Consider the following 15,635-nt stretch of genomic DNA (forward strand, 5'->3'; position numbering starts at 1 on the left):
CACTTTTAACGAATGGTGGCAAAATATTTTTTACAACAAAAACTTGAATTTTTTGGCCGTTGAAAATATTTTATTCAATCTAAAAATAAGTTTTTCCAAACCAAAGTTGTATAACAAGCTAACATCTAAATATTTTTGGAATCCTCAAATTAAACAATAAACACACAAAAAATACACACTAAATATTACCGGCAAGACCTTAATACATAAATAACTTTAAACATATTATTATAATAAACATCCTCAAGCAATTACAACAAAAACAAACGAACTTACCGAAAAACAGAAACATGGTTCCACTCAACACATTAGTGCGCGAAGACGTGAGATCCCCGACTGCAGATAAACCAGTTCGCCCCTTACGTCATTGTGACTCAGGTTTTTTTGTTGACGATTTTTATCATCATCATCAACTGTGGTTGGACCATAAAGTTAATATACCTAGCCGAATAGAGCAACAATCTCGAGCTGACAAACGAAACCAAAATTGGTTTTTATCTGCGTAAAAAATATGTATACGTATACACAAGCATGATTGAACATGAATTCTATGAGATTAAATTGTCAACGTGCGGCACGTGCCGACTGGACGTCGAAAAAAGAGTGCTGCTGTCATGTATCACACGTAACTTTTTACCACGCAGTGTTACTGATAGTGACATCTCTCTTGCTCAGGCCTTTGTTTCTCTATTCCGCTAGGTTTAACTTTATGGGTTGGACTTAGACTCGTATTGATACTTGATAGTGATGGTAAGCCGTGGGCGGGCGTCTTCTGATATTGTACACTTGCATAATTTCTTTTTCATCTTGAATCTTCTATCCATCCTGGGAAATGAGGTAACCTTCCCGTTGCCTCACACGTCACACGAAACAAACGCGTATGCTTTGTTTTATAACGGTTTAAAGGAATTGTGAGCATTGATTGAAGGATTGTTTTTATAACAACTAAAACTGTTATTAGTTTTTCGTTGAACTTTACCGATTTGAAGGCCGCATTTAGAGACATTTATTGATGATTGATTACTCTTCGTTAAATTATTGCAGTCAAGAACTTATTAAGTATGTAATTACAGTAAAGTAATTAATATTCGCCTCTGAATGCGGCAGTTTATAACACATAATAAATGCGCTAACAAGATGTAATAAAAGTAATTTAATACTTTAGGAAGTGTATGCCTTTTATGGAGCTTACTGTAAAAGGCCAGCGCTGAATGTTACTTTTGACTTCTATGCGAAATGCTTCTATGAGAATTGAGAATTGCTCCAAAGTCCAAAGTCATGAATTTGCCTATAGGTACAATAATTTAATAAAAATTGTTAGGTACTCTTTCAGTGCCGCTACGTTCTCTATACAAGGTGTAACAAAACTAAGTGACAATACCATTGGTACTACTAATATATATTCTGTGACAATACTAATTCGTGACGTTCGTGGGCGCTTTCCCATACAAAAGTAAAAAAATAATTGGTCTTTCAGCGCTGCTACTTTCACATTGAACTCTATACAGGGGACTCATACACACCCTAGAATATTAATTATTATAACTATGTTTTAGTTAGTTAGTTTTGTAGGTAAAGGGACACATACATACCCTAAAGCAGGGTTTCCCAATCTTTTTCAGCCTGCGGCGCAGTTACACGTAAAATATTTTATCATGAACTACTCTACCTAGCTATTAGAAAAAGATACATAAATAAATACCTTTAATAATGATTATAGTTGTTAAGCTAAGCAGGTAAATAGTAAAAAACTTATATTTTATCATCTACCTGATTTACATGAATAATATTATAATTTTATTCTATAAGATTTGTGATTTTGGATAACGATGAAGGATCGACTCACGGCGCCATTTTTGCCTTCCACGGCGCACCAGGGCGCCGCGGCGCACAGTTTGGGAACCCCTGCCAGTATTATCAGTTATCACTTTACTTCGTTACAACTAGTACATTTTCCCACCCTTTCGTGCATCAGTGTTAATAAAACCACCACATAAAAATAGCGTTTATTGAGTATTCAGAGTTTGTTGGCGCCGTCTATGACGGTGGGGTCAGAGACCCTCCCTGTGAACAGCAGCTGTCTTGTCCCCTCGTCCTGGATGAAGAACAGGAACGGCTTGTTGGCGATCAGGTCGGCAACGGCGTCCACACCACCACCGAACTTGTTCTCCAGGGCTACCTCTGTGGGGGTAATAAGTTTTACAGTGATACATTTTTTTTTAAAGTAAACGTGTGTTTATATTATGAGCATTTTTTGAGAAATACCGGGCATGCGCATACATTAGGATGTGGTTATAGAGCAATGTTTCTGCCAAATATTAATGCTTTTGGCGGTAAGTCACCAATAGATGAGATGGTTCTTTGTCGCCGACATTTATTATTGTGTCTAAACGAGTAAATAACCATATGTCGATTCCTTGTCTTATAACGCCGCGTGGAGCGATGCCTTGTCTTATAACACCGCGTGGAACGATGCCTTGTCTTATAACGCCGCGTGGAACGATGCCTTGTCTTATAACGCCGCGTGGAACGATGCCTTGTCTTATGACGCCGCGTGGAACGATGCCTTGTGTTACAACGCCGCGGATACAACGCTTTGTCTTAGAACGCCGTTCGCGACGATGGTGTGGCTTAGAACCATGCTTAGACCACGCGAAGCAGTTGTACTAACCAGTGGCGGAGTATGCGATGCTGCCCAGTTCGTTGACCTCCATGCCGCTGCGCTGCACCACCTTGGAGATCTTGAGCGGCTGGCGCGCCGCCTGCCCGCGCACGATGCCCGGGAACGACGCCGAGTCCTCGAACGCCACGCGGATGCCCAGCTGAAAGAAAATTTGTATTTTAAGTCGGCCGAAACTCAATTGTACCCTATGAGCCTGTCCACCGTCCACACAGGCGTCGCGTCAGCGCTGCCGTTTGACGCATAGCCGACCACACGGGCGCTGCGTCATCGCAGCGTTATTACGGAGCAGTCATAACGTCAAAAACCCCTCCCGCTTCGTCTCGGGGGCTGCTGTCCGTCATGAGTGCGTTGAGACGACGCAGCGCGACGTGTGAACACCATGGTTATTTGTATTCAAAACAATGCAACGGCAGCGCTGCGTCGAAGCAACGCGCCGTGTTGACTGGCTCTAAAGGTACAAGTTGGAAGCCAGCTACATGAAGCGGCAGCAGACAGCGTGTCATCGCGACACTACTGGTTTCTATATTGTATTTTTATGAATATGTGTCGCTGGCTTCGTGTCGCTAGCTGCGGAGGATATTTCATAGAAATACATACAAACCAATAGTGTCGCTCCGACACGTCGTCTGCGGTTGCTTCATGTCGCCTGCTGCCAACCGACACCTTAATTTAGAACACCGACGAAAATAGCTGAGAGGTTTATAAAGACTTGCGACGTGTCTGTCCGTATCGTCATAGCATACAAACGGGTAGACCGATTTTCTGATTGGAAAACTAAGAAAGCTAAGGCCTTAGTCTCAAAATCAGCGGGAAGCGGGGCGGGAGCGGCAGCGGCACGTTCCAATATATAAAATATTATGGGCAGTCCTCGGCCCGGCGAGCGGCGCCCGACGTACTAGACGGCTTATCTATCCATATAAATCTATACATTGGATTTCGCAGAACCCGCACCACCGCCGCTCCCGCCCCGCTGCCCGCTGATTTTGAAACTGAAGCTTTAGATGTCCCAGTGACGGCAGTGGTGGACAACAACGTATTTTACGGTATATTAGGCCGTTTGTCCATCACTAACGTGCCGTGTTACTTGTAGTAATTAATATGTATTCGGTGGCCGTGTGCAAACTGCCTTTAGCTTATTTTGACATTCTTTTCTTTCCTTTTTTGCGTACCACTGCGCTGGTTCACACAGTTAAAGGTGATCACACGCACGCACCGTACGCGCCGCATTTCAGTGCCTTCTACGCGTACGGTGCTGACAATGAATGTAAATGTGCTTAAACATACAGTGTGTACACTGTACGCACAAAATATATAAAATAGATATTAGTCCAAACAATTTTCCTCAATATAGATGTCGTGACGTAGCGCGTAGGTGTATTCGAGTTGGGGTATTTCCTGATAACAATGTTTATGCTATTCAAAGATCAAACATAATGTTGATTATGATTTATGAGATATTTTTTATGTAATAATACTCAAAAGGGTAAGGGTCAATTCACATGCAACTCGCGACGTGATTTTAAAGGAAACATTTCGAAATTAAACTTTATTAACTACTACACAAGAAATTACGTATGCGTATGTGAAGTGTACTTTGAGAATTGAATATTTATCTTAAATCACATTTTCATGTGAAAGTTGAAACATTAATGTTGCGGCATATCGAGGCACAAGTTCAAATAAAAAGTCAAAATTTGTATAAAATACTATGCACAGTATCCAATAGTAATTATAATTATGCAACATACATTTATTTATTTAAAAAACATACAACAATAGAGAATATTACTCAAGGGTCGGAACAGAGGGCGCCACTAGCACATACAATAAATATTCTGACCAAAATCGGACATGTTGCACGTCATTGCATGTTGTCAAATGCTGAACAAAAACTTTGTATTTCTTTTCTTAAAAATTTCTTGACTGTACAATTTTCGCCAGTAGCATTGCTGTCGAAAGATGCCTAAGAGCCTGTCCACACGAGCGTTGTTGTTATTACGAAGTAGTTTTAACGTCAACACCCCCTCCCGCTTCGTCTCGGGGGCTGTTGTCCGTCAGCGCACCGTGTGAACACCATGGTTATTTGTATGTAAAACAACGCAACGTCAGCGCTGCGTCGACGCAACGCTAACGCAACGTGCCGTGTGGACGGTCTCTAATGGCGCTACTGCACTCCTCACTCACCTCTTTCAGCACAGAATCCAGCAGCGACGTATACTCGAACTTGAACTTGGGCAGCGTCACGTCGACTATAGTCTCCTGCAGGAAGTACAGCTCAGCGCGCAGACCGCTCAGGTCGGTGAAGATGCGCGGTAGACCGTCATGTGTGTTGGGCACCACGATGTACATAGCGAACTTCTGGCCCTGGGAATAAGAGTGATTTTTTAATGGAATTTGAGTCTTAGTGCCGAAGTTACGCGGTCGAAGTTCCGCGGCGGAAGTTCGGCATGATTACGTCAGCAATGACAAACGCATACAATATAACGCGACGTAATTTCGGCATGATGTGTCATCGGTAATTAATACACTGCAGGCGTATCATGCGGAACTTCGGCCTCATTTTTTCGGCCTAGTGTGTTTAGACACAGGGTTCAGACCGCAACGCGACGCGTAGATGTATTTCTAAAGTATGGACTTGACAGATTTGCAAGACGTCTCACGCAATTCAAATCTGTCAAATCTATACAAATTCAGAATTAGAAATGCATCTACGCTTCGCGTCGCGGTCTGAATTGACCCTTAAGGAAAAACGTGCCGTAAACAACTTGAACTTTTGGCACTCTCTTAGAAATACAATGAAAAGCGGCCTTCAAAGAAGATTCCTACTTTTTCTACGCCCGTTTCATACTGTAATCCAAGATGAAGGTACTATTACTGCCGAAATAGAAGGGGAATTACTGAACGCCTACATAAATAGTGGCGAATACTAACCCCCCCCCCCCCCCCCCCCCTCTAAATAAATAGGGGGCGCAGTATTCGCATAAATATGCCCAGCAACTTTAAATTTGTAACGGCAGTGAAGTAGCGCTCAGCTAATTTGAAAGTAGTAATTTCCTAGTCAGTCAAAATTTCTCAACCAACTTACCAAATAAGGCATCCTCAGGATCTTGGCATTGTATTTCGCGGACTCCGTGTAGTAGAACTTGTCTTTCACGTTCATGAACTGAGCGAGCTTCTTGTCCTTGGCGGTGAGGAAGAACTGGTCCGGCCTGGTCTCGTTGGGCATAAACTGGTGTCTCCATGTGCCCTTGAAGTACAACGTGTTGAGGACCAGGGCTACTACTCCTGTTACGTCATCTGGAATAGCAGAATGTAATTTTTATTGGCTGTTCTGCTATAGAACTCTTGGGTCCACGTGAGAACAGATAGCGCGGACCTGTCTGCTGGCTCGTGGTCGTACGAGCCAACAGGAGATTTCTGAACAGATTTTGATGAAATGGAGATACTTTGAGTTGTGGGGATACGTGTGGTGGCCACAAAGGAAGATCTTCCGACCGAGCGAGGTGTTATGCTCAGTCAGGCCGGAATCCGGATACGTTTCATCTGTCGTATATACCGAAACACTTAGAGAAAACTTTGATAGCGTGATGCAGGAATGTTAGGCGAATTGTGGGTACCGCCACAGAGTCTTCGTAAAAGACATCTAAGGATAATATAACGAACATATTACACATATACTTATACGTGGGAGAGCCATGCTTCGGCACGAATGGGCCGGCTCGACCGGAGAAATACCACGTTCACACAGAAAACCGGCGTGAAACAGCGCTTGCGCTGTGTTTCGCCGAGTGAGTGAGTTTACCGGAGGCCCAATCCCCTACCCTATTCCCTTCCCTACCCTCCCCTATTACCCTATTCCCTTTTAAAAGGCCGGCAACGCATCTGCAGCTCTTCTGATGCTGCGAGTGTCCATGGGCGACGGAAGTTGCTTTCCATCAGGTGACCCGTTTGCTCGTTTGCCTCCTTATTTTATTTAAAAAAAAAACATACCAATATCAACCAAATTCGGTATCCGTCCGTGCGTGATGTTGGCGACCCAGTTGTTGATGGCCTTGGAGGAGACGACGGGATCGCTAAAGTCCATGTTGACGATCTCCGTCTTGTAGAACTGCTGCGCGATGGCCGCGTACCTCTGTCGGGGTTCTACGCCGGCGCCGATGAAGATACGGCTTCCCATCTCGAGTATGTATTGAGAGGATTTGGTCTGGAATTTTAAAGATTAAAAGTGAGTTGTTGAAGATATGGAGCCTCTGCGAATGAAGATGAGGCTTCCTAACTCCAGGATACATTGAGAGGATTTAGTCTGAAATTTTGGAGTTGTGATAAGCAAAAGAAAACAGAACAGACGTAGAAGAATAACAAAGAAATCAAATATCAATAATCATATTACAACAAAACATGCTTATAACATAGCATTTTATGTAGGTACCTGTAGAGAATCCAAGATCTTGGCGAACTTCTGCCTAACGAGATGGGTGTCTCGCTCAAACCCGAGTACCGCTGACAGCTCCTCCTGCGTCTGACCCGATGCTGCCTCCATCAGGATGGCCAGAGCCAGCTTCAAGCCCAGGGGCGAGATGAGGAAGTTCTCATTGGAGGTTGATGCTATACGCTGAAACATGGAGGTTGGATTGTTGAATCAGAATAGACACAGATTTTTTTTAAGTCAGAACTTTCTAGAAAATTTCTAAAATCTGTAGTCAGCATCGTAATTCAGTTCTTCATAGAAATTGTGTGCCAACAGCGAGTGTACCAGCGGGGCTAAAATGGTCACATTTAGCAATTCCTCTCAATCAATTCAGTAAATGAATTGTCAAAACTGTCAAACTGACAAATGTCAAATCAGTACAAAAATACAGAAATGAATTGCAAGCAGAGTTGCATTTTGCGATTTTAGAAAAATGAATCATATTATGATTCATATCATGATTCTTCAAAGCGACCATTTTAGCCCCGCTGAACGTGGTGGCTGCACGTTTCAAGCAAATAGTGGAATTTAAGTTTGGAATTGTCTACACTACACCAGTTCCGGAATCTGTACGTTCCCTATACGAATTTCGCATCACAATTATTTCAACCATGTATAAAAAAATATCTGCCTGCTGTGTGTGTGCCTAGCCTGTGTGTTGATCTATGAGGCAGCTTTGCCTTTTAGATAGGTATCTATACATTTATAGACATACAAGAGTTTTTTTTTCTTCTCTTGTTTACTAAGTACAATCTGTCTCCTGAGTATGATGGGACACCGGACATGGCACAAACAAGAGATGATGATGATCAGTTTGTATACATAATATTAATTGTGTATTTACTTTGTGATAAGCGATAAAAGGTGAAAGAGCGTATTGCTATCGTAACTTGGCGTTTTCTTGAGCTAGTTTCACTAGACGTCTTTTCTGATCATCGTACAGTCAGTGCAGTCTTTGATTTCAATAGTAAATATTTTCTTTATAATTATTAAAACTCGCATTTAAGATTAGTCTTTCTAATTTAATTGTCTGACTAGAGGTGATCCATGCGTCAGATGGCTAAAAGTCTTCCCTCCCACTGTCTAACGAGAGTCAAGAAAGAAGAATTTTGTATGTTAGGTAGACACTACGGCCTTTTAAAATAACACCTCCGTAGCTGCTGGCTTACCATGGCCAAGGAAGCAAAATAAATTTATTTTATATATTAACAATAGAACCACTACAAAGACAAAATTACAGATTTCCTGTGTCAATCCATGACTGTGTCTTTTCTACCGTAGAAAGAACCCTATGGTGGCCATGCTTAGCGTGCTTTCTACAAAATCAACCACCACTACCAAAATTGGTCTATTACACTATTGTAACTCAAGCGCATTAAATTTAAACCTACTGTCGTAACAACTCTTGAGGCTTGAGAGTCAGCCCTTAAAGCGGGACATAAATGCAAATGTGTACCTGACAGGTTTGCCTGTGCAGTTACTCCTGTCACTTCTGTCAGGCGAAGTTGAGGCAAAACCTGCACAGTTCTGTAACATACACGCTCGCTCCGGTTTACCTGAATAGTTGACCTGTTCAGGCAAACCTGTCAGTTTCACCCTTGCGTGTATGGCCTTTTTTTAAACGGGCAAATGGCCCACCACACACTCCCACCACTGCAACTCCTGTGTCGCCAGGATCAACAGTGGTAGCCAACCACGAAAGCAACACGGGAAAATAATTAAATTATATTAAGCCTACTTACTAGAAATTACCTTTACGTGTATGGCCTGCTGAACTCACCTTCGTCAAAGTCCAGTCGAACTGGTCATACTCCGCCTGCGAGGGTATGTACACATCCTGGTCGGGATAGTCGTCCTGGCTCGCGTTGGGCGTTGGTTTCCGCAGCTGCGGCGGCGAGGCCAGCGCTACGGAGTTCGGACCGAACACCGACAGCAGTTGCTCCTGGGTTATCGTGTTCGCCCAACATAGTGGCACTGGAAATTGAGTTTTTTTTATTTATACTAGACTAGATGACGCCCGCAACTCTGTTGCGCCAAAATTCGTTTATCGCGCGGGAACCGTACATTTTTCCGGTATAAGAAGTAAAAATCGGTTCATCGGTTTGGGCGTGAAGAGGTAACATCATCATCATCATCATTTATTTGCAAAGAATGTTGTTTACAAAGATCTTATAGTTATATATATACAGTATCAAACACTCTGCTTTTGAAGCATGCAAAATTATTAACAGACAGACAGACGGACAGACAGACAGACACACTTTCGCATTTATAATATTAGTATGAATAGTATGGATGACCCGCCCATAGGCCATGGCCTATACTACCTATATCTAAATAAATCCAGAGCTGGTCCAAGAAGCCTATGTAAGCTTCTTGAGCTGGTCCATTTATCGAAAAAGACCTAAGCTATAATTTATAACGGTGCGACCGTTGTGGACCGCGATGGAAAAAATGGGAAAAATTATTCACCTTTAAATGTGTTGACGCGAAATCGCAAGCAACAGCTAGTAATAAAATATTGTATGTCCATCGCTAATGTCGTACGAGTCCATAGCTAATAAGTTTGGTTTTCCCGATAATTATTATTTATCATGGCAACGCCAACGTAAAAACCTGTTATGTCTTATGTCTAGAGTCTTGACTGGTTTCCAGAGCTAAATATAAACTGCAGTACATAATATCTTCTTAGTTCTATGAGAAACTTTAATTTACGGGTGTAGTTAGGTGACCTCGGTAGCTTAGTTGGTACTCGTAGGACGACGCATAAGTGGGTTCGAATCCTGCCGGGGGGCAAAAAGTCATGGATAAGTATTTTTGACTGCGCCAAAATTCGTTTTAAATCACGCTGCACGCTGATACCTATGATATTCTATTATAATAAAACATCATTGGCTGGTACCGTATAATTTTCAGGGATAAAAGTATCCTCTCCCGGGACGCAAGATATCCCCATAGCTTTGAGCAAAGTTTGGGCTTGGAGAGGGAACACACAAACATACATGGATAGTATGGGGAGATTCCCACCCACTACCACAAAATATGAGTGCACAATAATTGTTGACTCTTTCCTCATTTATTCATAAATTAACGAGTAGGTACATTTTTAAGCGAAACCCATTATCAATAAACAACCAACCACTCAACCACAGTATAAATAAATACCACAGAATATTGTACGATGCGCAGGCGCAGGGAAAACCTGTGGGCTGTGACTCATGTTCTATTGAACTTGCATAAGATAATAAGGTCGCAGGTTCGAATCTTGCGGGTTTGAGTCGAGAGTAGGTCACACTTCCACAAAGGGACAATAATAAAAGTTGGACAAAAAAAGCAGCGAATGCTAGCTGCTTTTTTGGTAATAAGAAGGCAAACGACCAAAAGGCTAAACTAATGAAAAGCAACTACCGTGCCCTTGAACACGACACATCAAAGGAGTTGCATGTGCGTTGCCAGCCATGTTGTCCATGTTTTTCTCCTTATGTTTAAGTCACTCATATATCCCAATGAATATGATGCGAACCATAGTTGTCCCGATTATTAAGAACAAAACAGGCAACATCTCGGATGAGTGTAACTACAGGCCTATATCGCTCGCTACAATTATTGCGAAGATATTGGACAGTTTGCTAGACAAAGTGTTAGGCGAAAAGTTGCATTTTCTTGACGCACAATTTGGTTTTCGGCCAGGGCTTTCTACGGAAACTGCAATACTAAGCCCGAAGCAAACTGTTCAATATTATACACAACGCAATACCCCCGTGTACGCCTGCTTTCTTGATCTCTCCAAGGCTTTCGATCTAGTTTCTTATGATCTGCTTTGGAAGAAGCTCAGGAAGGCTGGCGTACAACCGGAAATAGTAAACCTATTGAAATATTGGTACTCTAAACAGTCCAATAATATAAAGTGGGGTGAGGAGCTCTCTGATGATTACAGGTTGGAATGTGGCTTAAGACAAGGAGGATTAACCTCGCCTAAGCTTTTCAACTTGTACATAAATGACCTAATCGAGGAGCTCAGCAAGCAGCCAGTCGGTTGCTGGATAGATGGCGTTTCAGTCAATAATTTAAGTTATGCAGATGACATGGTTTTGCTGGGCCCCTCGGCCGGGTCTATCAGAGAGCTCCTTAGTCTATGTGAAGCTTATGCAATCAAGCACGGTCTAGTTTATAATGGTAAAAAGAGCGAAATACTGATATTTAAGGTCCCCCGTAAACACATTGAATATGATCCGAAGATCACCCTAAATGGATCGAACTTAAAGCGAGTTACCCAGTTCAAATATCTCGGACACTACGTTACGGAGGATCTTAAAGATCACGTCGATATTGAGAGGGAACGTAGAGCCCTAGCTGTAAGGTGTAATATGCTGGCCCACAGGTTCGCAAGATGTAGTAAAGAGGCAAAAATAACACTTTTCAAAGCGTACTGCCAAACTTTTTATACGGCGAACCTGTGGACTAACTATACACAAAAAAGTATAAATAAAATTAGGGTACAATATAATAATGGCTTTAGAATACTGTTGGGACTGCCACGATTCTGCTCAGCGTCGGGTAAGTTTGCAAATGAGCATACTGATGACTTTTATGCAATCATAATAAAAAAGACATGGTCCTTGCTGATGCTGAGCAGACTGCGATCGAGTACCAACAGTATTCTAAAGATGCTGGCTGAAAAATATGACTCGCCAATACTAGAACACCATTTAAGGGTTCTAGTTAGGAAATAAAATATTATATAATTCAAAACTAATAAAATAATACCCAGTAACCTAGTTATTAAGATATTTGTTACTAACAATTTGGGCCTTAGTAGCTCTCAATAAAGAATTTATTATTATTATTATTATTTTAAGAAGGTTTGCACGTAATGCTTGCCCCTGCCTGGCATTTTGGAAAAGTGTCAAATAGACTGCTTAGCTATTTTATAAATTGTCACACAAACTGTGAAATTAAAAGTAGTCACCCATAAGTTACGTCATACGTCGAGGAGGGAGGGGGGGGGGGGGGGGGGGGGGGGGGGTATTTCTTAAATGTATAATCACAATTTACAGTACCTACAAGTAGGACAGTTTTTAACGGACATTCTGAGGTAATAAGCAGAGTAAGAAAAATTAAAAAGTTAAAACTTTCTTTAGGTAACAGTTTTGTTAACATTGACTGCATCTTTTTGTGTATCTAACACCGTGTATAGGTCAAGTTCATTATTATTTAACATATTGTGAGTTCATACTTCATAGACAAAGTATACAGTGTACAAGGCGGTTTTGGCGGTTGCCTTACTAAAACTCTACCATAATATTGTATAAAACATCACTGGAAATACACATTTCTGACAATGTCATATTTGTTGGCTTCATATTGAATAACAGCTGTTTGGGATTCCCCATCACCCCCCCCCCCCCCCCCCCCCGTCCTCCCGTCCCCCCCTTTATTTAGTCCTTATGTTTACAATATAAAATAATTCATGCTTAGCTCTAGAGACTTGACCGGTATAAAAAAATCGAAAAATCAAATTTTCGGTGCAGATAATAAAATAAAAAACCAACCGGTAAGACTTGTACGCTAAAACTTGTTTTGATACAAAATAATTATGGGCCTTGATAAGAATCTCAGTAATAACAAAATAAATTATGTTAGACGCTTTTATTTACAAGTTCAATTCGTTTATGAGTTTCGCCTTTAATTACTGCACCGATTGCAATGAAACTTTGACGAGTTGACAAAGGTATAAGTAACTAACATTTAACAAAACACTAGCGAAGATAAATAATCACTCAGTTAAGTAATAACATAATTAGGAAAATCATTAACCAATTACGGAAAAAACATCATGTCACAAAGAAGATGAACACTAATCAAACTTACCCAAAAACGCCACAAAAATCAATCTCATCTTTGCACGATTGAGGAAAAAACTCAAACAAAAAAAACCAAGGTCAAAAAGCCAGGTTCACAATAGCAAACTATTATCTATTTCATCATACGTCTCTCCATTGGCAAGGTGGAATCGCGACTGACTTATTGTGGACCGGTTTACGTTGTGGTCAAATTATAATATTTTCCTGCGGCTTTATCTTCGTAAAGGAGGGTTTACACGGGTGACTAAGGCCGCACAACTTTGGCCGAACGGTGAAAATTGACCATCTAAAATTCTAGATGGTAAAAAGATAGTGATTTTTTGCCAGTAGTCCGTCGATTTGCGGCGTGCAGCCAAAGTTGTGCGGCTTTAGTCACCCGCGTAAATCCCCCTTTAGGGTCAATATATTGCCGCAAACTTCGTTTAGCAGGAGTTAAGCACGAGGGTATACATTTTCCCGGGATAAAAATATCCTGTAAGGGTCAATTTATATTAGCGCAGAGTCGAAGCGCATCGAAGAGAATTATTAAAAACTAGATGTCCCGCGCGGCTTCGCCCGCGTAAATTAGGAATTTAACAGAAACCGTACATTTTCCCCTAAAAAATATTTCCCCCGTTTTTCCCACATTTTCCTAAGTTTCTTAGCGTGATAATATAATATAGCCTATAGTCGATAAATGATATACTTATCTAACACTGAGATAAGTTTTCAAATCAGACCTGTAGTTCCTGAGATTGACGCGTTCAAGCAAACATACTCTTAGGTTTATAATATTAGGTAGGTATAGATTTTTTTTAATTATCGCTTGACAAACTCGAGTCTCGATCTAAAAGACTATGAAATGGTATAATATGGTAGTGATGATGATGATGATGATGAATGTAATTTGCATGGTAGCATATGCTTTCCGTTCTTAAAACAACGCCGAAACTCCCAAACTTGTATCTATAAAGAATCAGGAGTTCTCTCAGCACCTTCCGAACCATGGTATACCAGGTATATCTCGGTGCAAAATCTTACTTGTTGGTAGCATATGCTTAGATTACTTCTCACGAAACCGAAGTAGTCACCACATGTTTCCCTATAAGTTTTGAGGAGTTCCCTCGATTACTTATGGATCCTTCATCAGATCACCACTTTTGTGAATATAATACCAAATTGGGATGATACCCTATATACCAAAAGAAAAATTTTGAAAATCGGTTAACAAACGGCGGAGTAATCGTTGAATATAATAAAACGAACATAACACCTCCCCCATTTTGAAAGTCGGTTAAAATTGTAGCGTATGTGTTATTCTGATGTATAAGCTATATTACTGTAAAGTTTCATTAAAATCCGTTCAGTAGTTTTTGCGTGAAAGAGTAACAAACATCCATACATCCACACATCCACACATCCATACATCCACACATCCACACATCCATACATCCAAACAAACTTTTGCCTTTATAATATTAGTAGGATGAACATAACAAATTCAACCTCAACTCCAAAGCGTTAACGCACTTTATTACTTCTCAGAATTTAAAAAGGCGTGCGCATCCGCACGAATTCGCGTGAATCCGACCGACTAACGCTGATTGGCCTCGCAGAAGCAAATAGCAATGTATGCGTTACGCTGGAGTTAAGGTGGAATTTTCTGTGTTCAGTTTTTGGCAATTCGCTTCGCTTCGCTTCGACTCTGCGCTATTATAAATTGACCCTAGGGCCTAGACGTACCTATCCTTTTCCGCCATTTAAAGCTACATGTCACCCGATGACTAGACGCACGCAATGCAAACGAAGTACGTTTATAGAGCGGGAACCGTACATTTTTTTAGATAAAAACTATCCTATGACCTTTTTAGGGACTCAAAGTATCTCCATATTAAATTTCAGAAAAATCGATTTAGCGGTTTAGGCGTGAAGAGATAGACTAACTATATCGCATTTGTAATGTTAGCATTGACATAATATTATAATATCCTCCATAGGTACTTCATAAAAATACTTACCTACATACATTTTAGCATTTATAATATTAATATGAAAACTATCTTACAATTGAAACAACCAAGGTAAACTTACCTTATTTATTCAATTCGATTCGCTTCTTATTTACCTCGGAAATATTTACACGTCTTAATGTTGATATAAAATTCAATTTGCCACATTATTTCCAATTTACTTCAACCCTGCGTTAGCATGATTTGATCCTAATTCCACAAAAGGCCTTTGCTTCCCGAAAACATTAAAAAGAGGAAAGTCCGAATTTGTTTCTCGGGTTTTAAAGTGATGTCAATGTGTTTACTTAATCGAGCACGTACGGTACTAAAATTCAACAACAAAGACAATCGTTCTCAGTGTCGAAGATATTATGTACTGTCACGTTTTGTATAACATGGTATTATAACCCCATTTCCCCCTGTCTGACGTAATACATGGATCACCCCTTATCACCGATATTTTCTTATAGCAGACAGACTTGTGTCAGAGCTTGTGTCACAATTAAAACCTGCAAAATAATATGCAATTATTCAGTTCATAACCCACATAATTATTATAATATCTAATATTATTTTGGGTGTATACTACGAATAATAAAAGGTGTATACTACTTATTACTTATAATATTATA

At 40.8% G+C, this 15,635-nt stretch overlaps 1 protein-coding gene across 1 annotated transcript in view; it reads right to left on the bottom strand.

The window, feature by feature from the left end:
- LOC121736174 overlaps window positions 1-13,186 on the bottom strand; it is a 31,156-nt gene extending 17,970 nt beyond the window's left edge. The window contains exons 1-9 of the mRNA XM_042127261.1: window positions 13,023-13,186; window positions 8,932-9,125; window positions 7,113-7,295; window positions 6,674-6,887; window positions 5,769-5,980; window positions 4,868-5,047; window positions 2,672-2,822; window positions 2,023-2,181; window positions 277-363 (exon numbers count right to left, since the gene is read on the bottom strand). Of these exons, the coding sequence (XP_041983195.1) occupies window positions 277-363; window positions 2,023-2,181; window positions 2,672-2,822; window positions 4,868-5,047; window positions 5,769-5,980; window positions 6,674-6,887; window positions 7,113-7,295; window positions 8,932-9,125; window positions 13,023-13,050 (1,408 nt within the window). The 5' untranslated portion in view covers window positions 13,051-13,186. The remainder of the gene's footprint in view (window positions 1-276; window positions 364-2,022; window positions 2,182-2,671; window positions 2,823-4,867; window positions 5,048-5,768; window positions 5,981-6,673; window positions 6,888-7,112; window positions 7,296-8,931; window positions 9,126-13,022) is intronic.
- Window positions 13,187-15,635: the final 2,449 nt, after the last annotated feature.

The sequence above is a fragment of the Aricia agestis genome, chromosome 18 (genome assembly GCF_905147365.1).
Source record: "Aricia agestis chromosome 18, ilAriAges1.1, whole genome shotgun sequence".
Taxonomy (NCBI): domain Eukaryota; kingdom Metazoa; phylum Arthropoda; class Insecta; order Lepidoptera; family Lycaenidae; genus Aricia; species Aricia agestis.